The sequence below is a fragment of the Cyprinodon tularosa genome, unplaced genomic scaffold (assembly GCF_016077235.1).
Source record: "Cyprinodon tularosa strain WSP-4 unplaced genomic scaffold, ASM1607723v1 ctg682, whole genome shotgun sequence".
NCBI lineage: Eukaryota > Metazoa > Chordata > Actinopteri > Cyprinodontiformes > Cyprinodontidae > Cyprinodon > Cyprinodon tularosa.
The window spans coordinates 162,461-185,227 of record NW_024039432.1 but is presented as its reverse complement, the minus strand read 5'-3'; the positions used below and the strand labels follow the sequence as shown (position 1 = coordinate 185,227).

At 38.7% G+C, this 22,767-nt stretch overlaps 1 protein-coding gene across 2 annotated transcripts in view; it reads left to right on the top strand.

Annotated features, from left to right (window-relative positions):
• Nucleotides 1-22,767, top strand: part of trpm7 (transient receptor potential cation channel, subfamily M, member 7) — a 67,578-nt gene that overhangs the window by 42,176 nt on the left and 2,635 nt on the right. Inside the window, exons 23-36 of one of the 2 annotated variants that reach the window (XM_038267737.1) lie at nucleotides 1,426-1,558; nucleotides 1,720-1,895; nucleotides 1,987-2,119; nucleotides 3,564-4,351; nucleotides 5,151-5,239; nucleotides 7,929-8,019; nucleotides 8,129-8,190; nucleotides 8,271-8,308; nucleotides 11,090-11,118; nucleotides 11,415-11,468; nucleotides 14,657-14,701; nucleotides 14,786-14,851; nucleotides 19,191-19,474; nucleotides 20,526-20,608. In XM_038267737.1, coding sequence (XP_038123665.1) covers nucleotides 1,426-1,558; nucleotides 1,720-1,895; nucleotides 1,987-2,119; nucleotides 3,564-4,351; nucleotides 5,151-5,239; nucleotides 7,929-8,019; nucleotides 8,129-8,190; nucleotides 8,271-8,308; nucleotides 11,090-11,118; nucleotides 11,415-11,468; nucleotides 14,657-14,701; nucleotides 14,786-14,851; nucleotides 19,191-19,474; nucleotides 20,526-20,608 — 2,071 coding nt within the window. Of the gene's footprint in view, nucleotides 1-1,425; nucleotides 1,559-1,719; nucleotides 1,896-1,986; nucleotides 2,120-3,563; nucleotides 4,352-5,150; nucleotides 5,240-7,928; nucleotides 8,020-8,128; nucleotides 8,191-8,270; nucleotides 8,328-11,089; nucleotides 11,119-11,414; nucleotides 11,469-14,656; nucleotides 14,702-14,785; nucleotides 14,852-19,190; nucleotides 19,475-20,525; nucleotides 20,609-22,767 lie in introns of those variants that run through there. The other variant, XM_038267735.1, reaches the window with a different exon arrangement.

The following is a 22,767-nucleotide window of genomic DNA, read 5'->3' as shown; positions in this document are numbered from 1 at the left end:
GTTAAGGTCAGGAGAGTTTGCTGGCCAATTAAGAACAGGGATACCATGGTCCTTCAACCAGGTACTGGTAGCTTTGGCACTGTGTGCAGGTGCCAAGTCCTGTTGGAAAATGAAATCTGCATCTCCAAAAAGTTGGTCAGCTGCAGGAAGCATGAAGTGCTCTAAAACTTCCTGGTATGTGGCTGCGTTGACCCTGGACCTCAGAAAACACAATGGACCAACACCAGCAGATGACATGGCACCCCAAACCATCACTGACTGTGGAAACTTTACACTGGACTTCAAGCAACGTGGATGAAGTGCCTCTCTTCTTTTCCTCCAGACTCTGGGACCTTGATTTCCAAAGGAAATGCAAAATTTACTTTCATCAGAGAACATGACTTTGGACCACTCACCAGCAGTCCAGTCCTGTTTCTCTTTAGCTCAGGCAAGACGCTTCTGACGCTGTCTGTGGTTCAAGAGTGGCTTGACACAAGGAATGCGACAGCAGAAACCCATGTCTTTCATACGTCTGTGTGTGGTGGTTCTTGAAGCACTCACTCCAGCTGCAGTCCACTCTTTGTGAATCTCCCCCACATTTTTGAATGGGTTTTGTTTCACAATCCTCTCCAGGGTGCGGTTATCTCTCTTGCTTGTACACTTTTTTCGACCACATCTTTTCCTTCCCTTCGCCTCTCTATTAATGTGCTTGGACACTGAGCTCTGTGAACAGCCAGCCTCTTTAGCGATGACCTTTTGTGTCTTGCCCTCCTTGTGCAAGGTGTCGATGGTCGTCTTTTGGACAACTGTCAAGTCAGCAGTCTTCCCCATGATTGTGTAGCCTATAGAACTAGACTGAAAGACCATTTAAAGGCTTTTGCAGGTGGTTTGAGTTAATTAGCTGATTAGAGTGTGGCACCAGGGGCCATCAATTTTGAACCTTTTCACAATATTCTAATTTTCTGATATGATGAATTTGAGATTTTCATTTGTTGTCATTTGTAATCATCAAAATTAAACAAAATAAACATCTGAAATATATGAGTTTGTATGTAATGTATGAATATAATATACAAGTTTCACTTTTTAAATGGAATTACTGAAATCAATCTACTTTTTCATGATATTCTAATTTTATGACCAGCACCTGTATTTACCGATAGAATGGCTTTTTTTTTATTTTTTGTTTTGTTTTATCTCTAAATACATCATGCCATGAAATATGTGGTGTGGAATATGCAGCCCAAAATTGAAAAAATACATAGAAAGTTCATCGTATGCCAGCGTTTGAGAAGATTCTGGGGCGTCAGGCATATGCTGGCTAAATCGGCAAGGTGTGAGGGCGCCCTAAGCTTGCATTTCTTTATTTCAGATCCTCAGTCATGTAACATCGTTTAGCTGTGCCTTGCTGCTTTAATGTCATTCTGACCAGTTTCTCCTTTTTAGTGTGTGCCAATAACAGTGAAGCATCAGTACAGGGTCTGTGTTCGGAAACAGTGTGGCTGACGCCCCTCCTGCAAGCAGTCTACCTCTTTGTACAGTATATCCTGATGGTCAACCTCCTTATTGCCTTCTTTAAGTGAGTCCATAAGTTTTTACTAAATTAACCATGTACTTCACTGTTATTACTATTTGCTTTGTTATAGAAAAACAGTTGGATTGTTTATATTCTTAACAATGGAGCAAATCTTAACTGCTCAGGTACTCTAACCATTATTTTAATGCACTTCTGTTTTACAGTAATGTATATATCCAAGTGAAGTCCATTTCCAATTTGGTGTGGAAGTACCAGCGCTATCACTTTATCATGGCCTACCACGAGAAGCCTGTCCTCCCGCCCCCCTTCATCCTCCTGTGCCATATTTACTCTCTCTTCTGTATGTGTAGAAAGAGGAAGGAGAGCACCTACGGACCAAGTAAGGCTTTTGTTTTTTGTTTTTTCCTTTTTTTTTTTTTTTTAATAAACTAAATTCTGTATTGACACAATTTTTTCCTTTTCTCTCGCAGAACTGTTTCTCACCGAGGAAGACCAGAAGAAGCTCCATGATTTTGAGGAGCAGTGTGTGGAGACATACTTTCATGAGAAGGATGATCAGTTCCACTCAGGCAACGAGGAGCGTATTCGTCTTACTTCTGAAAGGTACGGGCCGTCTGATGCTGAATAGGAAACGCGCTCCGGTTGTAGAATGTGACAAACTTGACTGAAATGTTTAGAGACACTGATTAAAAACCAGAATGATTTCCTACTTTAAAGTGTGGCACATGTTGGTGGTCTAATTACACAATTAAATTAAATGTTTTCCCCTCACAAAAAGCTCAGACAAATCCATCTTATCTAATGGTGCTGGTTGCGGTTGATACAGTCAATCAACAATCGATTTATTAAACTATTAAATTATTTTCATCTAATTTAGTATGTATAACTGAACCTCAAAATGAGCCATTTGCACACAAAGAACAACCAACTCAGAGCAATAATTAAACTAAAGCTATAAATTATTAATACATTTTGCATTGAAAGTGAGAAACATTTTTTGTCAGGAAACATGCTCGCTCCAGAACTTTCTGCTAGTCTGGACGTCTTATCTTCTCCTCTAAAGCATCATTCATAATAGCAGATACTCAACAGATTAATCGAGTAGCAGAATGCTTGTTAGTTTTGCACCAAGTTTATTTTCTCATACAATGTTATTTGGTCACTGCTGCAATTAATGGAATGGGAATTTCATTGAAGCTGTAGAAAACGAAATTTAGTTTCGTATACACAGAAAATGACAATAAAAGTTGTCTAAGTCTAGTTGCAGCTTAGTGCCGGTAAAAGTTTTGTGGTGCTACACACAAGACACAAATAAAAACGATGGCCGTTTCTCAGTTCCCAAGAAAACAGGAATGGACTCGTGTCCTCGCCAAGTATGTTCCTGAGAAGAAGACAGGAAAGTCTGGACTTGGGGAGAATGGGATAACGGAGCATAAATATGCGTCAATTGGTACAGAAGCATACTGATGACTTCACCACACGCTCGGCTCGTCTGTAGCTGCATTTTACCTCCTGTTAATAATAGTCTCTGGATAATAAATTCAGACTTTTTACATTTAGTGGGGGAACTATAGTTAACACAGTCAGATAAACACAAATCAAATGAACATTTTGCCTAATAAAACAAAAAACTCCAATGGTTGCCGCAGTCCTCTACTTCGGACATTTTTTTTTCTTTATTGTGCATTAAATCAGTAAATGGGCCTTATAGTGAAGCTTAAAGTATAATGCTCTCTCCTCACATGATCTTAAAACGTACTTTCATTGAACAATGACAACAGAAAAGAGAACTTTTAACTTAATACTCTGAGCTCTGCGAGCGCTAACCTGGAAGCTGCTGCTGCTGCAGTGCATGCTGGGACAGCTGTCAATCTCAACAGTGGACAAGTCTGCTCTGATGCATGCTGGGTAAATAGGAAAGGGCGCGAACAACATCCAGGGATTTTTCTTGTTCGTGTGAATTGGAACAATACTAGCGCTGAGGCTACACATATTGAGAAACAGCCTTTGTGTTGTGTTAGTAATGAAGTCCTTTGTCTGCTTCCAGAGTCGAGACGATGTGTTTGCAGCTGAAGGAGGTTGGAAACAAGGTGAACTTTATAAAGCGTTCCTTGCACACATTGGACTCTCAGATCGGTCACCTGCAAGACCTTTCTGCTCTGACTGTGGACACCCTAAAGACACTGACGGCTCAGAGGGCGTCTGAGGCCAGTAAGGTCCACACTCAGATCACCAGGGAGCTCAGCCTGTCTAAGAACGTGGTCCCAAGTGTCGCACATGTGCCAATGGACTCTAAATCGTCAGTAATAGGCAAACGCAGCGTGGGGGCCTACTTTGGGTCGTCTTTTCCCCAAGCAGGACTCAACATTGCAGATTCTCTGTTTGGGATTGGTGCAGAAGGAGCTGGGATGGAAAGCCGTCTGAGATTTGTGCACAGCCATGGAACTGAGCTGGGGCCGGACCCCGTAACGAATTCAGGACTAAGTCCAGAGAAAAGGGCCTTATTCGGTCAAGGACACTTCGCTGCAGAGGCTGGATCCTCAGGCAGTACAGGCCCCAGTGCCATGGTCCAAAATGCTGCGTCGCCTTCCCCTCCAGAGCGCCGTCACCGAGGCCACTCTTTCACCCAGAGTAAGCTGACCCGTCCACAAGAGCTGCGCCTTTCTGACTCGCCATCCAGCCTTCCTAATGTGCCCTCCCTTGGAGCCCAGTTTAACATCAGCAGCACCTCTTCTCAGCCCAGTGGCTCCAGCCATCCTGGAACTGCCCAGGATGGGCTTCACCAGCACCCCCCCCAGCCAGACAGCACCGCTGTAGAGTTCGGGGCATTTGTAGGTGAGTACAGAAACGAAGCTAATTCTGCTGTAGAGGACAAAGAGGACGAGCGCATTTGTGTTTATCCTTCAGTTGTCGTTGTTTCTGAAAACTTAAACTCTGCTAAGCCTGCCTGCCTGCTTGCTAGCGCTGTAAAGCCTGAGAACTCAAAGGGGCTGAAAAGGGGGGAGGGGGGCAGGTCTTTGAGTTGGGGCTATGTAAACGAAGCATTCAGCGATGAAGAGGGACGATCAGGATCTCCGACTAGAAGGTCTACACCACCAGCTCCAGAGGCTTCACCACCACTAGGTAGCGACCAAAAAAGTAGAGACCCGGCAGCCGGCGCTGCAGCCCCCGCTGTGGTGCCCAAACGACCCCAGGGACGAAAGAGGACGGACTGTGATCTTCAAGAACTACCGACTTCTGGCTTTGACGGTGGCAGCATGTCAGAGGGTCGACGTAATAAGAGGAAAACTGCAAGAAAACTAAATATCAGAGGTTTGAGCTTCAGTCTGAGCTTATCTGCTGGGTGCTAGGGCTTCCTCATCTCCATGTCAGCATTTCTGGGGGCCTCCTCTTTATCTAAGGGAGCTATATATGTTAATCCTGGGTGTGGCAAATTTCAACTAACAGTTGTCTTAATTGTAGAATGATTTTATATATTTGTGACATTTTTTTAGTACTTATTTGTCAGGTGGAGGTTAAATGGAAGGAGTCTGATATTGGGGCCACTTCACCTTCATGGTGTTGGTTCATCACATAACATTCAGTAGATTGTGTTTCATCACTGACTTTTTTTTTTTTTTTTTTTTGGACTCAGGACATAAAGAAAGTTTGGATATGCAGCATTCTACACCTAAACAGAGCTCCAGCAGACAGCAAAGCCCGACCCAGCAGCTCAGATCACAGGTGGGTTTATGCAACTCATAAAAAAAAAATGTAAATACGGTCTAGAATAATTATAAACACTAATTAGTGGTTTAGTTTTAGACATTTTGAATATGTAAATTTCTAACTTGGGCAAAAATATTTATGCATAAAGAAAAATAAATGCAAAATAATTCAGTGTTATATTCTGTCAACAAATGACACGATAACAGAAAGAGACCTGAATGTCAAAGTCTGCAGCATATATATATATATAGATATATAGATATATAGATATATAGATATATATATATAGATATAGATATATATAGATATACACTATATTGCCAAAAGTATTTGCTCACCTGCCTTGACTCACATATGAGCTTAAGTGACATCCCGTTCCTAATCCATAGGGTTCAATATGACGTCGGTCCACCCTTTGCAGCTAGAACAGCTTCAACTCTTCTGGGAAGGCTGTCCACAAGGTTTAGGAGTGTGTTTATGGGAATTTTTGGACCATTCTTCCAGAAGCGCATTTGTGAGGTCGCACACTGATGTTGGACGAGAAGGCCTGGCTCTCAGTCTCCGCTCTAATTCATCCCAAAGGTGTTCTATCGGGTTGAGGTCAGGACTCTGTGCAGGCCAGTCAAGTTCATCCACACCAGACTCTGTCATCCATGTCTTTATGGACCTTGCTTTGTGCACTGGTGCACAGTCATGTTGGAAGAGGAAGGGGCCAGCTCCAAACTGTTCCCACAAAGTTGGGAGCATGGAATTGTCCAAAATGTCTTGGTATGCTGAAGCATTCAGAGTTCCTTTCACTGGAACTAAGGGGCCAAGCCCAGCTCCTGAAAAACAACCCCACACCATAATCCCCCCTCCACCAAACTTTACACTTGGCACAATGCAGTCAGACAAGTACCGTTCTCCTGGCAACCGCCAAACCCAGACCCGTCCATCAGATTGCCAGATGGAGAAGCGCGATTCGTCACTCCAGAGAACGCGTCTCCACTGCTCTAGAGTCCAGTGGCGGCGTGCTTTACACCACCGCATCCGACGCTTTGCATTGCACTTGGTGATGTATGGCTTGGATGCAGCTGCTCGACCATGGAAACCCATTCCATGAAGCTCTCTGCGCACTGTTCTTGAGCTAATCTGAAGGCCACATGAAGTTTGGAGGTCTGTAGTGATTGACTCTGCAGAAAGTTGGCGACCTCTTCGCACTATGCGCTTCAGCATCCGCTGACCCCGCTCCGTCAGTTTACGTGGCCTACCACTTCGTGGCTGAGTTGCTGTCGTTCCCAAACACTTCCATTTTCTTATAATACAGCTGACAGTTGACTGTGGAATATTTAGGAGCGAGGAAATTTCACGACTGGATTTGTTGCACAGGTGGCATCCTATCACAGTTCCACGCTGGAATTCACTGAGCTCCTGAGAGCGACCCATTCTTTCACAAATGTTTGTAAAAACAGTCTGCATGCCTAGGTGCTTGAATTTATACACCTGTGGCCATGGAAGTGATTGGAACACCTGATTCCAATAATTTGGATGGGTGAGCAAATACTTTTGGCAATATAGTGTATATAGATATATATATATAGATATATATAGATATATATAGATATATATATATATATAGATATATATATATATATAGATATATATATAGATATATATATATATAGATATATATATAGATATAGATATATAGATATAGATATATAGATATAGATATATAGATAGATATATAGATAGATAGATATAGAAAGAGATATAGTCATGAGTACTTGATCACATTAGGATTATTTTTTTTAATTTCGAAGACCATTAAGAGAGCATTAAATTAAAGTTCCTCATTCCTGTTTAAGTCCTGAACTCACCAAATTGTAGGACTGAATGACAGTAAAACCAGTTTTATTTGGGGTCCAATATTAGTGATGTATTCAACAGCCGAAATGAATACGTCATATTCAATAACTTTAAACACACGTTAGACCAATTTGGCAGTTTTCATTAAAAAGGTTGGGATACCATTAGTTTGTGTATGGAGATTACTAAATCTTCATCAGTGCAGACAGAGCTTCTGCTTTGTGTAGTATGGGATTAATGTTATTGTGCCATTGTTTTAACTTTTTTTTTTTTTTGGCTTTCCTTGTTTAAATCATCAAAGAATAAACGCTAGACAGATACATTATTGAGTTTCAGAATGATTTCATTTGCTAAGAGGGAAAAGCTATCCAAACTAACCTGGTGCAATGAGGAAAAATAATACAACCTGGAAAACTGGGAGGCCGAACTCAAAAAGCAACGCATCATGTCACACTAAGGAAATTCAAGGAGAGGTGAAACAAAGTCAACATCTAAAGCGCTGCAGGTTTCTTTAGTTAAGGTTAGTGTTTGTTTCAACTGCAAAAAAATTGAGGAAAAACAAAATGCATGAGAGAGTTCAGAGGTCAAATTAGGCAGGAGAGAATGAAGATGATCGGTCTCACAATGGGCAACTTCAGTTAATTTATACAGCACCATATATAAACGCATTATGTCTTAGATAGAAACTCGACTGAATAGTCTCTCTAAAGTGTTAAGCAGAAACCTTCGTGATCATTTTAAAAACTTTTGGAATTTTTTTCAACAACAATGTTTCAACAAAGTGTGGGGGAAAAAAGCTGTCTTATCAGTAGTTCTTTTGTAGCTTGGATCTCATTCTTCTCTTTTACGATCACAGGTTGAAGGTCACGGTCTCCTCAGGGTGGTTAACTCGTATGCTGGATTCACAGAGTTTGACAGAACTCCAGCTTTTCTTCATCCAGACCCCAGTAAGTAAAAAAAATTAATCTAATTATAGCTCCTCAATAATTTTTTTCCCTAGTAGGTTTTATTAGTCTGTCAGTGATGGTGATACAGAAGGATTTGTTGTTTGTGTAGCTCTGACACAGAAGGACAGGAGCAGAGTTTCAGCTGAGGACATCCCCAGAGCTGCAGTATTGGTAGGAGCTTCTTGGATCATTTTGTGTAAAGTTTCACCTGTATACTTGTCTCTTTTATTAACATGTTGATTCTCTTGTAGGAGAGAGTTCAGGTGAAATCAGCCCAAGCCAGCTCTCTGTAAGTTTCCTTCCACCAGGGTTGTCAAAATAATCAATATTTTGATGCAAAGATTAGTCTGAATTTATTTGAACTGACTAGGCTTCTAGACAGGCCAAGATGCTGAGCTTCACTTTTGACATAACCCTGACTCCATACTCTTGCTACACAATGCAGACGCTCTGTCTGCACTGATAAAGATTTAGTAACAACTTAATAAGGTCAGTAAAGCTGACTCTGCAGCAGTGAAGCAGTAACTCCTCCCATACGACATTAGCTAACCTTATCTCTAGGATTAGCTTCAGACTCATTTTCTGTTTGTCGAGATTTGCGGCCAAGTTTAACAGCAAACCACTGCTCTGTTCTACTGTGGTACCAGTTAACAGAGTAAATTCATAATCTGCTGAAAGCTTAAGTCAGCTAGCTACACAGCATTAAAGCGATAAAGTAAAACATTGTTTTATTGTCATGGCAACCCTTCTTTTTACTAGGGGTGTGGGACAAATTGTTTTGGCGATATATTATGGTTTTCAGTGATATATCGATCTTTCAGTTCCCAGTATAGATTTTTTTTATATATATATATATATATATATATATATATATATATACATATACATATACATACAGGTGCTGGTCATAAAATTAGAATATCATGAAAAAGTAGATTGATTTCAGTAATTCCATTTAAAAAGTGAAACTTGTATATTATATTCATACATTACATACAAACTCATATATTTCAGATGTTTATTTTGTTTAATTTTGATGATTACAAATGACAACAAATGAAAATCTCAAATTCATCATATCAGAAAATTAGAATATTACTGAAGACCAATAAAAACAAAGGATTTATAGAAATGTTGGCCAACTGAAAAGTATGAACATGAAAAGTATGAGCATGTACAGCACTCAGTATTTAGTTGAGCCTCCTTTGGCCTGTATTACTGCAGCAATGCGGCGTGGCATGGAGTCGATCAGTCTGTGGCACTGCTCAGGTGTTATGATAGCCCAGGTTGCTCTAATAGTGGCTTTTAGCTCTTCTGAATTGTTGGGTCTGGTGTATTGCATCTTCTTCTTCTTCACAATACCCCATAGATTTTCTATGGGGTTAAGGTCAGGAGAGTTTGCTGGCCAATTAAGAACAGGGATACCATGGTCCTTCAACCAGGTACTGGTAGCTTTGGCACTGTGTGCAGGTGCCAAGTCCTGTTGGAAAATGAAATCTGCATCTCCAAAAAGTTGGTCAGCTGCAGGAAGCATGAAGTGCTCTAAAACTTCCTGGTATGTGGCTGCGTTGACCCTGGACCTCAGAAAACACAATGGACCAACACCAGCAGATGACATGGCACCCCAAACCATCACTGACTGTGGAAACTTTACACTGGACTTCAAGCAACGTGGATGAAGTGCCTCTCTTCTTTTCCTCCAGACTCTGGGACCTTGATTTCCAAAGGAAATGCAAAATTTACTTTCATCAGAGAACATGACTTTGGACCACTCACCAGCAGTCCAGTCCTGTTTCTCTTTAGCCCAGGCAAGACGCTTCTGACGCTGTCTGTGGTTCAAGAGTGGCTTGACACAAGGAATGCGACAGCAGAAACCCATGTCTTTCATACGTCTGTGTGTGGTGGTTCTTGAAGCACTCACTCCAGCTGCAGTCCACTCTTTGTGAATCTCCCCCACATTTTTGAATGGGTTTTGTTTCACAATCCTCTCCAGGGTGCGGTTATCTCTCTTGCTTGTACACTTTTTTCGACCACATCTTTTCCTTCCCTTCGCATCTCTATTAATGTGCTTGGACACTGAGCTCTGTGAACAGCCCGCCTCTTTAGCGATGACCTTTTGTGTCTTGCCCTCCTTGTGCAAGGTGTCGATGGTCGTCTTTTGGACAACTGTCAAGTCAGCAGTCTTCCCCATGATTGTGTAGCCTATAGAACTAGACTGAAAGACCATTTAAAGGCTTTTGCAGGTGGTTTGAGTTAATTAGCTGATTAGAGTGTGGCACCAGGGGCCATCAATTTTGAACCTTTTCACAATATTCTAATTATCTGATATGATGAATTTGAGATTTTCATTTGTTGTCATTTGTAATCATCAAAATTAAACAAAATAAACATCTGAAATATATGAGTTTGTATGTAATGTATGAATATAATATACAAGTTTCACTTTTTAAATGGAATTACTGAAATCAATCTACTTTTTCATGATATTCTAATTTTATGACCAGCACCTATATATATATATATATATATATATATATATATATATATATATATATATATATATATATATATATATATATATATATATATATATAAAAACAGTCATTTTTACCTAAAACAATGAGTGAAAATGTACAACCTCTTCTGTCATCTGGCAGAGGGTGCTGTGGAGCCCTTTTGCTAAACGTCGCAACCCCATATCTGTAGTTGAGGAGTAACAGTGGAAGACACGGGCTCAAACTCCAAACATGGATACCAAAATAACTAAATCTATATCATCTGATGAACATATACAACACTTGATTTTTTTATCTAAACATTTCATTTTGATAGCTGGTAAGAAATATTGTGATATGAAGTGATATTGCGATATCGTGATTATCGTATCATGATGCAAGTATCGTGACACGTATCGAATCGTAACACCCATGCCAATACTCACTCCTACTACAGACATCAGCATTTCTTCCAATATAAATTATTAATGTCTTTATCATAAAGTGAGAGTGGTCTCAGAATAAATTAGGACTCATTTAGCGTCTTCTCATTGTTGTTTTTCTCTTTTCCTCAGGAGGCCTCCTGAGGAAGAAACACTAAATGGTAAGATCTGGAATTTCTCTGTTTGCAGTGTTGGGCTTCATTAGCAGTACGTCCAGCCAAATCAGCTGGTTGAGCTGCATTTTTACAAAGTGGCCTTAGATCTCTTTACCTTTGTCATGATGTAATGAGCTTTAGTTTTTTTTTTGTTCAATATTTAAATAAAAGATGCCATGGAATATGTGGCGTTTTTAGCATTTAGGTTAAGTTTAAATAATTTCAGAATGCAAGTGAATGCAGGATATACCTGAAAACCTTCATGTATTTTTGCTGAATGAGCTTTACTTCTCTGGTTACAGCTGCTGTTTCTCTATACACAGCGCGCCACAGCCATCTGGGACCCAGGAAGGACTGTGAGTCTTACCAACTCTACATAATACACTCGTCTCCTCTCATTCAGTCCAGAACCATTTATTACTAGATTACAGATTTTTAGGAACATCTTTTCACTTATGTAAATCGTCTTTGTTTCTTAAAAAAAAAAAAAAGTAAAAAAAATTCCTAGAACATTAGAATAGGGAGAATAATGAACAACACAGTACTGTGTAAATGTAATGACTTTACAACCACAGACTGTTTTTTAAAGGACCCGCCATCTCCACTTAGAAAAAAAAAAAAAAAAAAAATGCACATACACAACCCCGCACCCACTCCCGAGAGGGAACGTCTATTAAACGCGTGCGAGAGTGTGCACAAGCCCAATTCTCCTTGTGCACGATGTGTTTAAAAGTTGCTGTTCTCATAGCTCATACAAGCTTACAGTGTCTGAACGTCCGCCCTAAGCCCTAAATCCCTCCATCACTATATAGAGTGGGGACTATATAGTGGACTATATAGTAAAAATGAAACTTTTCCACTCGAGAAGCTCTGAAAATGGCGTATAGACTGAAGAAAAAGATTTTTATCTTAAATGCAAAATGTTTACTTATTTTAATTTTTTTTTTTTTACTTTGGAATAATTACTGCTCTAAGTAGGTTGCTATGTCTGCTAAAAGTACGAGTCGCTACACTCCAATTAACGAGTAATCAATTACTAAATTATTTCAATAATTGATCAATCACAATTAGTCCGATAAATAGTTTCAGCACTAATTGAGATATTATCTAATACATCAAGGGATTACACATTGTTGTGGAGCATAAGGAAAAGGAGGCTTTCAAACATACAATAATTTACTAATTAAAAATCTGAAAGGTGTTTGGAACAGCCAACCGAAACATTGGCCTCAATAGCCCATGTTCAGCTAGCTTAAATAAAAGCTCAGAAATGGCTTTGCAGATGAGGAAGTTGTTGAAAGTGGATGCTAATCCAATGAAGAAACATTAGCTTGGATGCTGGCTGTAATCTTATTAGAAAAGCGCCAAACCATAGCTAATTTAATCTCAGCATAAATCCAGATGTCCTGTGAAAGCCTCAGGTTTGTTGGAGCAAATTGCATCATGTAAACCAAAGAGCTTAGCATATAGTATAATGTGGAGAAATTAAAAGCAGGTTCAGTAAAGTCAACTGCTGGACCGCTGACTGGACCAGTCCTCAGCAGAGGTCCATTATCCTTTTACCTGGAGCTTAAATAAAACACCTGACGGGAGAGGAAGTAGTCTTCCAGAGGGACAAAGCTTCTAAACCAGTGGAAAATTTTAGATTAAGGCTTCTTCTGGTGTCACTAAAGCCCAGTCAAAGTCCAGTTTTAAATCCTGTAAACAATCTGTCGCAAGATTTAGCTTTAGTTCATCTGTAACGAAGAATGGAGAAAATGTCAGGCTGTAGATAAGCAAAAGATATCAATCATTTTACTTATTTACTCAGTTTAGCAGTTTCATCAGTAATTCACATCCACATTCTGTGGCAACAATTATTACACCAGTGAAAAGGGAAAAGGAAGAAGAAAACAATCAAGGACATGGACCTTCCACTGTCTCACTAATCCCAAAATAATTTGGAATACCTTGGAGTACACTATGTGTTGCAAACAATATATTATTCTCAATTATTCACCGAGAGCTGTATAAGACCTTATACATTTATTTTTATAAAGTCTTTTAAACTGATTTGTTGTAGTAAATGTTAACTCATTATCCAAACTGTTTTGAATTTTTACTCCGTGCTCTGAAATGCACATTAATTTTAAAGTAATTCACACAGTTAAGCTTTTAAAATCCTACTCACTCCTTTTATTTCTTTCATTTGAAATAAGACAAAGCACTTTTGTAGATTTATTAGCAACAATCTTTTTCTGCCTTTAAACAAAACTAATAGCATTTTTAAATTGGCTCTTAATTTTTAGATATTTGATTGAATGAACTATTTATTAGTATGTTCTCTATCATTCACGTTGTGTCAAATTCACATAGATTTGTTTTGTCACAGATTTAAAGTCGGTTTAATGTGCTGCCCCATACCTCTATAAATTAAGTCATATATGGATTAACAAATTTGTAATATCATGTGCTCTGTTAACAATTCTAAAATGTTTTTCACTATTTTTAGAAGTCCAATACTTTTACATAATTTTTTGCTTAATGTATTTTAATTAAGTTTTCAGTTAAGTTTGTGATCCAGAACGACCCCTAGGAATTTAAGTCATTTACCTGTTCCACTAGTTTAGAGGTCACGGATTAGCGGACCGTGGTCTGGATCCAGACCCAACCTGATTTAAAACATTTATAAATGTCCAACCACAGTGTCTAACTTGACTTGTGCCGCTTCTCCTGTTAATATGGTAAATCCCTCCGGAGCATACAATTATTAGCAAAGATGACCCTGCACATTTTGAGGTCATGTTTGGCTCAACCTGCTGCTGTGAAGCAGGATTCTCCACCTTGACCATTATAAAAAATGTATTTAGTTTTATTCCAATTTATTGTAATTGAACCACTCATTGAGTCTAGACATTAATTTACCAAATTAAAAGCTTGGATCCTAGCACTGAATCTTGGAGGTTTCCACTTTTTTTTTTTTTTTTGGAGATCTGATTTATCATTACCAAGCTGTACAAACTGTTCCCAAATTAATCAAATAACTACTCAACCACTTATGAACTGTACCTCTTATCCCATATTGCTGCATTTTGGAATATATAATAGTAATAACGTATGGTTGATGGTATCAAATGCTTTTATTAAATTAATATCCCCCTTTTATATCGTTTCCTTTCTACTGCAGCAGTATTTTCCTCATTTAATTCTAGTAATGCAATAGATGCTGATATATTTGCTCTGAACCCACACTGACTCTCACTAACACCAAACAGCAGAGCTCATTACGTTGTTTTCTGATTGATGATTGGGGAGCAGCGCTCAGCCATTAGTCAGGTTTTGCTCTTCATCCACATCAGTTAGGTGTTCAGGTTGGTTTTTGCAGAAGGACAAAAAGGGAAAGTTCTACCTGTTGAAATGAATTTTAAATTTTAGTGTTATGGGTTCTTTGTTATACATGGCCATCTAATGGCAGGCAGAGGAACTGCTCTGGATGTTATCAAATGTATCCGCATCAATTCTGCCTCATGCACTTAGAGAGACATTCCTTTCTGTGTTTCTTCAGCTATTGGCTCACCGTTCAAACCCATGGAAAGCTATCAATACTCAGGTGAGTTGTATTAGTGATCAAATATTTCCTGGGTAAGTTTGCTTCTGTTCTTATGTGTATCTTTGCTTTTCACTCTTCTTCCAGCTGTGGAGAGGAACAACTTAATGAGGCTGTCTCAGAGCATCCCCTTCACTCCTGTGCCCCCTAGAGGTAAAAACACCATACAGCATTAATCCTAACATTTCTGGTTTGGTTCAAAGGTGATTGACTTTTCTGTTAAAACCCCAGTTGGAAGTTTGAGAATGAGGAAGCATGGAGGCAGATAAGAGATCTCAGAAATGTTCCACACACATGAAGCCCTTTGCTCCACAGGGAACCAGTGACTGAGCGTCATCAGCGTTGCCTTTTTATTTATACAAGCACTTTACTTTGCTTCCTCTTGTTAAAGTGGAAATCATGGTTTTGATGGCTAACTGGAAGGATTGAGGTTTTTAATATTTTTGTCTTTTGGTTGACCTAATCTGTTTATAAAACCTTTGATCATATTAATTTGCAGGTGAAGATTCTCAGTCATCCAGGTCATAGTTATTCCAAAAAAGCTAAAAAATATATCCACTGGACTTTATTTCCAAGTTTGAAGATGTTTTGCTTTCCATTCAGGAAGCTGTTTCAATTCAAAATGTCAGAAATAGCGTGGAGTTTGAGGGTTTATACAGTAGAAAACATGTTAATTGGAACGGACGAACGGATCCATCCCTTTGGAATTGGGATTGTTTGGTTTCTTTGCAAACTCTTTGCAAGCTAACAAAAGTAGCCAAACAGCACCTAATCCAAAGGGGTGCACCTGTTTGTCCATTTCAATGTGCATGTTTTCTAAACAAAAACAAGGCTTTGTTAGGCTACTGTAAAAAGCCTTGAACCCGACGCTATTTCTGACATTTTTAATTGAAAATGTTTCCAAGTTTGAAGACGTTTCGCTTCCCATCCAGGAAGCTAAGTCCAGTAGATTGTTTTTTTTTTTTTTGTACTTTTTTGAAAACCAAACAATTAAATGTTTTGAGCTCAAATTTCCAGTTTTATAAAAACTTATTTAAAAAAAAATTTTTTTTGAAAAGCATTAGGAGGATGTTGACTCTGGGAAATTGTTAAGCTGTTTTTGTTTGTTTTTTGTTTGGTACGCAGCATTGTTATGACAATTAGGAGTTTGGACGTCATCTGTTCCTCTTTGGTGTTTGGTTCCCACATCACCTAACTAAACCCTATTGTTCCACAGGACTGGAAAAGGAGTTAATGATTGTATGCAATTATTTGTTGTGCATACAGACTTGCTGCTACTTTCTGTTCCTGATTCAAAGCAGCTTGTCTCATCTCTGCATCATTGTTCTTGCTGCACCTCTTGCATATAAATGTAGCTGAGGCAAACCTTTAATTCGTGCGAAAGCTGACACCAACTGGTCTAAAGGTTCTTCTTGCTTCTTAACCACAGCACTAATTAAGGCCTCAGATCTCACTCTTATTTCTTTTTTCTCTATTGCAGCTGATTCTTTTTATTCTTGAATTTAAAACTCACTATTTTCTGTTTCATTTCTTGTTCAATTTCTCTACAACTGTTAAAAAAAAAAGTCAAAAAAGTTTGTTTTTCCTCCTCATGTCCTTGACTCTGCAGTTTTTTTTTTTGTCTTTCTCCTCGTTCTTACCAGTATAATTAAATGTAATGGGTAATAAAAGAAAATCTGTTTGTATTTAAAAACTGTTGCTTAAGATGGTGACTGAAAAATAATTCAAAAGTAATAAATAGTTTAGCCCTCCTGGAGTTTATATATTAAAAGAAAAATCCGGTCAGCAAAGAATAACCAATAGATCATTATTTATACCTAAAACAAATACGATCGCGGGGATTAAATTAATTCAGCATTAATCAGTAAAAAAATTTAAACAATTTTCTTTGCGATCACTGAGTCTGGGAGCGGCCATTTTTGCCAAATATGGTAATACCTCCCTGACATCTTCCAGCATTGACGTCACGATGCGGTAAGCCTAGAGCCATTCTCCCGCTTTACAAGCAAAATCAATGGGAACTACTAGACACATCTGCAATCAACAACAATTATTGAAGACTTCCAGAGGACTTCAACATTGAAATTCACCAGAGCTATAGTGAAACTGACAATGCCCACGTGCATGGCAGCTGGATGTTGGAATACATCGGGTAAAAGTGGGAGAGAAAAAAAATAAAATTCACCTTTCTGATTCCTGATCCTTCACGGACGGGTTCGTCGTTGGATTGCCAACTTCAAGAGGGAGGATTTGCTATTGAACTTCTGGCCAGAGAAAAAAAAGACTTAATATTTAACCAACATTTGGAAGAAGAATGTTTTCAAGATGACTTGGATAATAGCGCGTTGTGACTAGGGCTGCAACAACGAATCGATAAAATCGATAAAAATCGACTTTTAAAAGCGTTGGCAACGAATTTAATCATCGATTAGTTGTGTCGCGCGATTAATGCGTCATCCGCCGCCGCCGTCATCCCGGGGAAGAAAAAAAAATATGGCGGAGCGAGTCAGCGCCGCAGTTGCAGTGTTGCCAACTCAGCGACTTTTCAGACCCCTCCAGCGACTATTTTTTTAAAAAGCGACTAGCGACAAATCTGGCGACTTTTTACGGTGTCACTGGCGGCTTTTGGAGACTCTTACGTGAAAGCATGTATCGTTCCTACTCTTGTCCTCCAGCGGCAGCTGCTGCCGTGGGGCGCCTCCCCCATCCCAACGCCTTTCTCCCTCTCCCACAGGAATCCCTCTCAGCGTGCAGTCCGAGCCGCAGGATTTTAGTGAGGAGTTTACCCTCAGCGTCCAGACTGCAAATGAAGCGCGCATGCCCCGGGATTGACGGCGCAAATTGATCACAATAATTAAAATAGCCTGCGCTTTGTAAAGTGAAAAAAGTCGTAACATGCAACTTTTGTAAAAAACAAATGAACATGGCACGGAAGCACCACTGTTATGACGCAGCACCTGAAAAGAAAACACGTTGGAGCCTTCAATGGCAGTGAAGATAGCTGATCAGCAGGATGAGTAACCATGTTTGTTTCATTTTAAAGTGGGGAAACGTAAGTTAGTTTCTCAGATAGCTCATCTGATGCTTTCCTTAGCTTGTTAGTAGGTTACAGACAGTGATAAGGTTGGCTTCTTATTTTACTTTTAATTTCATTTGAATTAGCTTAAGCAGCGTTTATATTTTCTTTATAAATAAATAAATTTGCACATTATGAGGGCAAGGCTTTTAAAGTTTAAATCTTCTGGCAAAGAAAGTAAAGAAGATCCTGCAATTTATGGAAGTAAAGCAGAATAAAATCCAGCAAGATCAGTAATATGTCAATTAATTATCTGCCACATTCCCATGTAAATATCTGTCTTTGGAGGATGTGTTTTTTTAACACCCCTAGTTCTCTCATTTTTATTCCAAATACAATTTATAATTTGAATCACAGGGCTATTTTTATCTCTATGGTTAAGTATTTTATTAAGTAGCAACTTTAACTGCTATACTTTCCTGTCTTAAAAGGCAGAACTCTTCTAGTCTAAAAAAAACCTAATTTGTTGAAATGGGGGGGCCTATTGTTTGAACCCCTTAGGGGCTTTTAAAAACAAAAATGTCTTTTTTTGTGCTTTATGAAACAAAGTACCCTATATTTTGTGGATGTACAGCTACATTTCTCATGTAAGTTTGCATAGTTTTAACACAAACATTTATTTTTCATATTGCACCAGTACAGTTAATGAGAAACCTGTACTTGTGTGCTTGCTTGTTCTGTCTAAAATGTTTATTTTGGAATAAAGAGGTTAATATAAAAAAAATATTTTGTGTCCGATTCATCGATTAATCGAAAAAATAATCGTCCGATTCATCGATTTTCAAAATAATCGTTAGTTGCAGCCCTAGTTGTGACAAACACCAGATACAGCACTGGGACTTGATCAACAGCCGATACCGCACCGTGACGTCACCAACCGGTTGGTAGCAGTGGTGTTCTTTGACAAACATGGATGTCTCCAGTGAAGCACATTCAAATGAAAATTACTCTTAATTAAAAACACTTATCATTTACTGAACAGTATGTAATAATTTCATATTTAAAGTACTTTCAGAAGTTTGAATTATGAATATGACCGGACCTTTACTTTAAACACAAACCGACTTCCCTGTATCCTGAGTCCTGCTCTCTGGTCGCCTGTAGAAAACTGCAGAAGTGAATTAACTTCCTTTGAAACTAATCTTGAAAAAAAAAAATATATATATATATATTAACATGAACTCACCTCTACTGATGTCTTGGCTGTTAGGAAAACAAAGAAATACCAAATGTATATATACTCTGTAAAATGTAAATGTTTGGTGAAATTTCAGTTAATCATGGAGTAAAGTATTTCAGGTTAGCAGTTTTTTAAGAAAGTGGTTGGAGAATTAAATAGCATGACTGATTAAAAAGCATGACTGAAGTGATTGGCACAGACTGGTAACTCTGACCTCTGGCCTTGTGTTGCTGCAGGGGAGCCGGTTACAGTGTACCGTCTGGAGGAAAGCTCTCCCAACACCATCAACAACAGCATGTCCTCCTGGGCCCAGCGGGGCCTCTGTGCCAAAATTGAATTTCTCAGCAAGGAGGAGATGGGTGGTGGTCTCAGACGAGCTCTTAAGGTCCTCTGTACTTGGTCAGAGTATGACATTCTGAAGCCTGGACATCTCTACATTGTCAAGTCCTTCCTGCCTGAGGTTGTCCAGACATGGCAGAGCATCTACAAAGAGGACACCGTGTTGCATCTTTGTCTCAGGGTAGGAACCTAAATTAAATGCAACTCTTTGCTAAAACCCAGTGAAGTATGACGGAGTATTTGGGCCAGACTTTTTTTTTCTTCTATTTCGAGAATAAAGTCTTAGCATTACCAGAATAAACTCATACAATTACAAGAATTTTTTTTATGACAACTCCTACAAGAAACACTTTCTTCCCTAAAATTAGGAATGTCGAGCATCATGTGAAGTTATACTTTGGCATCAGTTTGACAAACAAGGAAATGTTTTAGCACCAGCATCCAATTGGGCAGAATGTCAAAATGGACTCAGGATGCTGATTGGTGGAGCTGGTCGGCCGTCATCTGGTGGTCGCAGCTCCAAGCTTTCTTTCTGAAACAGGTTGTTGATTGTTAAGGGTCGGTCGTTAAGGAGGTATTGTTCACGGGCTGGAGAGGGGAGGTACTTTGTTCCTCTGTGATAGGGTGTGGGGTGTGGTGATATCTGGATATCTGACCTGGAGATGATCCCTTCCAGATATCACCACACCCCCCACCCCATCACAGAGGAACAAAGTACCTCCCCTCTGCAGCCGGTGAACAACACCTCCTTAACGACCTACCCTTAACAATCATAGACAGATTTCAGGTATTACAGGAGACAATCCCCCCCCTAACGACAATCCCCCCCTTTAACGACCGACCTTCAGAATCATAGACAGGTTTCAGATATTACAGGCTAACAATGGAACCAAACGACCCACTAATCTGTTTTCATTTGCATGTTTCCAAGCAATACAAGGCCTTGTCTATATATAGACTCAAACTTACTGCGGATCCAGACATTTGAATTGAGAAAGCTTCCTGGAGAGGTAGCGAAACGTCTTCAAATCTTGGAAACCAAGTCCAGAGGATTTTTTTTTACTTTTATGGAATACAATATTGTTTTTTGGCGAAATTGTTCAATCCAAATTCTTTCATCAAAACACCAAACCTTTGTGGCATATTTTCCATTTTCAGTGTTTTTTTGTCATGTTTTTCACAAAACTTATAACATTCAATCTTGGGATTCATGGTTGCTTGCATAATTTCAGGAGATTCAACAACAACGAGCTGCTCAGAAGCTGACATTTGCCTTCAACCAAATCAGGCCAAAGACGATCCCGTACTCACCGAGGTAAGCAGACATTTCTACACAAAGCTGCTTCACATCCGTTTTCAGAGTCATGGTTTAGTGTGGTAGTATTTACAAACAAAATACCTAATTTTAATCTTTTCCACATCCTGATCCTCTGATTCTAATGTCAACAGAATATGACTAACCTTATTCGCTCATCCCATATTTAGTTTTTTTTTTCTTCCTGCTTCTATCTGTGCTAGTTTTTACTTGTAAAACTTGTAGCTTGCCTAAATAATACTTGGTTCTGAAAGGAGCCTCATCTCCAACATCTACACCTTAATTCATTTCTGAAATGTGCTTTTTACTACTTGCTGTCTGTAATAATGGCTGCTAAACTCTGGTCATTTTACAAATTTCCATCCTAACTGTAACGCTTGTTAAAGTCTAATGATAAGGAACGGACTATATAGATGTAGAAAGGTATTACCAGAAGAGGGTTCGTTGAGGAGCCCGAGGTGTGAATAATCACAGAGACAAAAATAAGGTTTAACTAGTTTTGTATTAAAGTGGCCAAAGACAAAAAAAACAAAAAAAAAAAACAAACACACAAACATTAATAACAAAACAGTATTTGATTAATTGTCCCCAAGGTTCAGTTAGGTTAGATTGTTAGTCCATACGCTATGGTAATCCAGGGTTGAGAATAGAATAGTTTTTATCCTTATAGGAAAGAAGAGTCTGTATCCTACCGCACAGGTAAAAAAAAACAAAAAAAAACAAATGAGCAGTTGTTCTTAACCAATAAGATCTGCATGTATAAAATATGTGTGCATTTAATTTTGGAACACATTTATACATGCAGATAGTTTTCCATATTTACACATTTTACCAATATATATACAAACACATATATATATATATATATATATATATATATATATATATATATATATATATATATATATATATATATATATATATAGATATAGATATAGATAGAGATATAAATAAATCGTTTAACAGATTATCACAAAAGTTTTAGATACTCAAAAACACATTGTAATCAAGTGCACTTTTTCCCATAAATCATGAATATTCAATGTATAAAAAAAAAAAAAAATCTTTTCCAATTAAATTACTTGAGCAGAGAAAAATACTCAAGCAGATCTTAAGTTCTTAAGTTGCGCAACAAATTCCACAAGTACGTAGCTACATTCAATTATTTACTTAATTTTCAATGAGGTAAGAGGAAGGAAAAAAAAAAACTAAACCTCATTGCTTTTCTAATGATCCAGTCAAAAGCTGGAAAAAAAAGTGCAAAATGAAGCAAAAGTGCAAACAAAAGGGGCGCTTCTGCTAAACTAAAATGTAAAGCACAATTCGGCTTGAATGTAAATTAAAAATAATTTATATTAAACAAGTAGAAGCAGTATTTTACACACTACAAACGTAGTTCAAAATTCATAATAACGCTGGGACTCAGCGCGGCAAGGAATTAAGTGGAGGCAGCGGTACAAACAAAAGACGCAAATCGCGGAATATAAACTTAAATCTAGCCGCTGCAAACAAAATAAATGACCCGAATCGGAGTTAACAACTCACCGTTGAAGGGATGACAAGTTGATCTCCGTCTGTGTAGTGGTATTAATGAAAGACAACATGAGCGCTTTGGCCCAAGTTGTGAGAGAGAAGCGAGTCTGTAAAAAGTTACGCTTGGTGAGTAATTACACGATGTTTGTAAACGTTAGAAGATTGGTTTTGTAGCGTTAAAACACTCACCCAAAAGACAGGTTATAATATTAGATCTTTAGGAAGATCCAGTAACTTTTTTGAAACGAGACGCCAACAGAGCATGCAACAGCCACAGGTGGGGAATGGAGGAGGGAGTGGCACTCTGACTCCGCAGGTAAATAGAGTTGGGGTGATGTCGCACAGGGCGTGGCCCGTCAAATTAAAAGGAGTTAGGAGCTGAGGGCTACATAACACTGATGGCATTTTACTTTCAGATATTTAAAGCAGACAGTCTTTGATCAGTAGAGCTCCATTCGACAGGTTAACAGTCAAAAAAAGGGGATGGGATCAACAAAGGATAAAATAAAAATATTTATGAACGTTAAACAAGCGCCAACAGGTGACGCAACACTCTTCAGTGTGGAAGTTCAGAGCAGTTTTAAATAATTTTCCTTTTCTAGGACCAAAAAGTCAAATTATTTTAT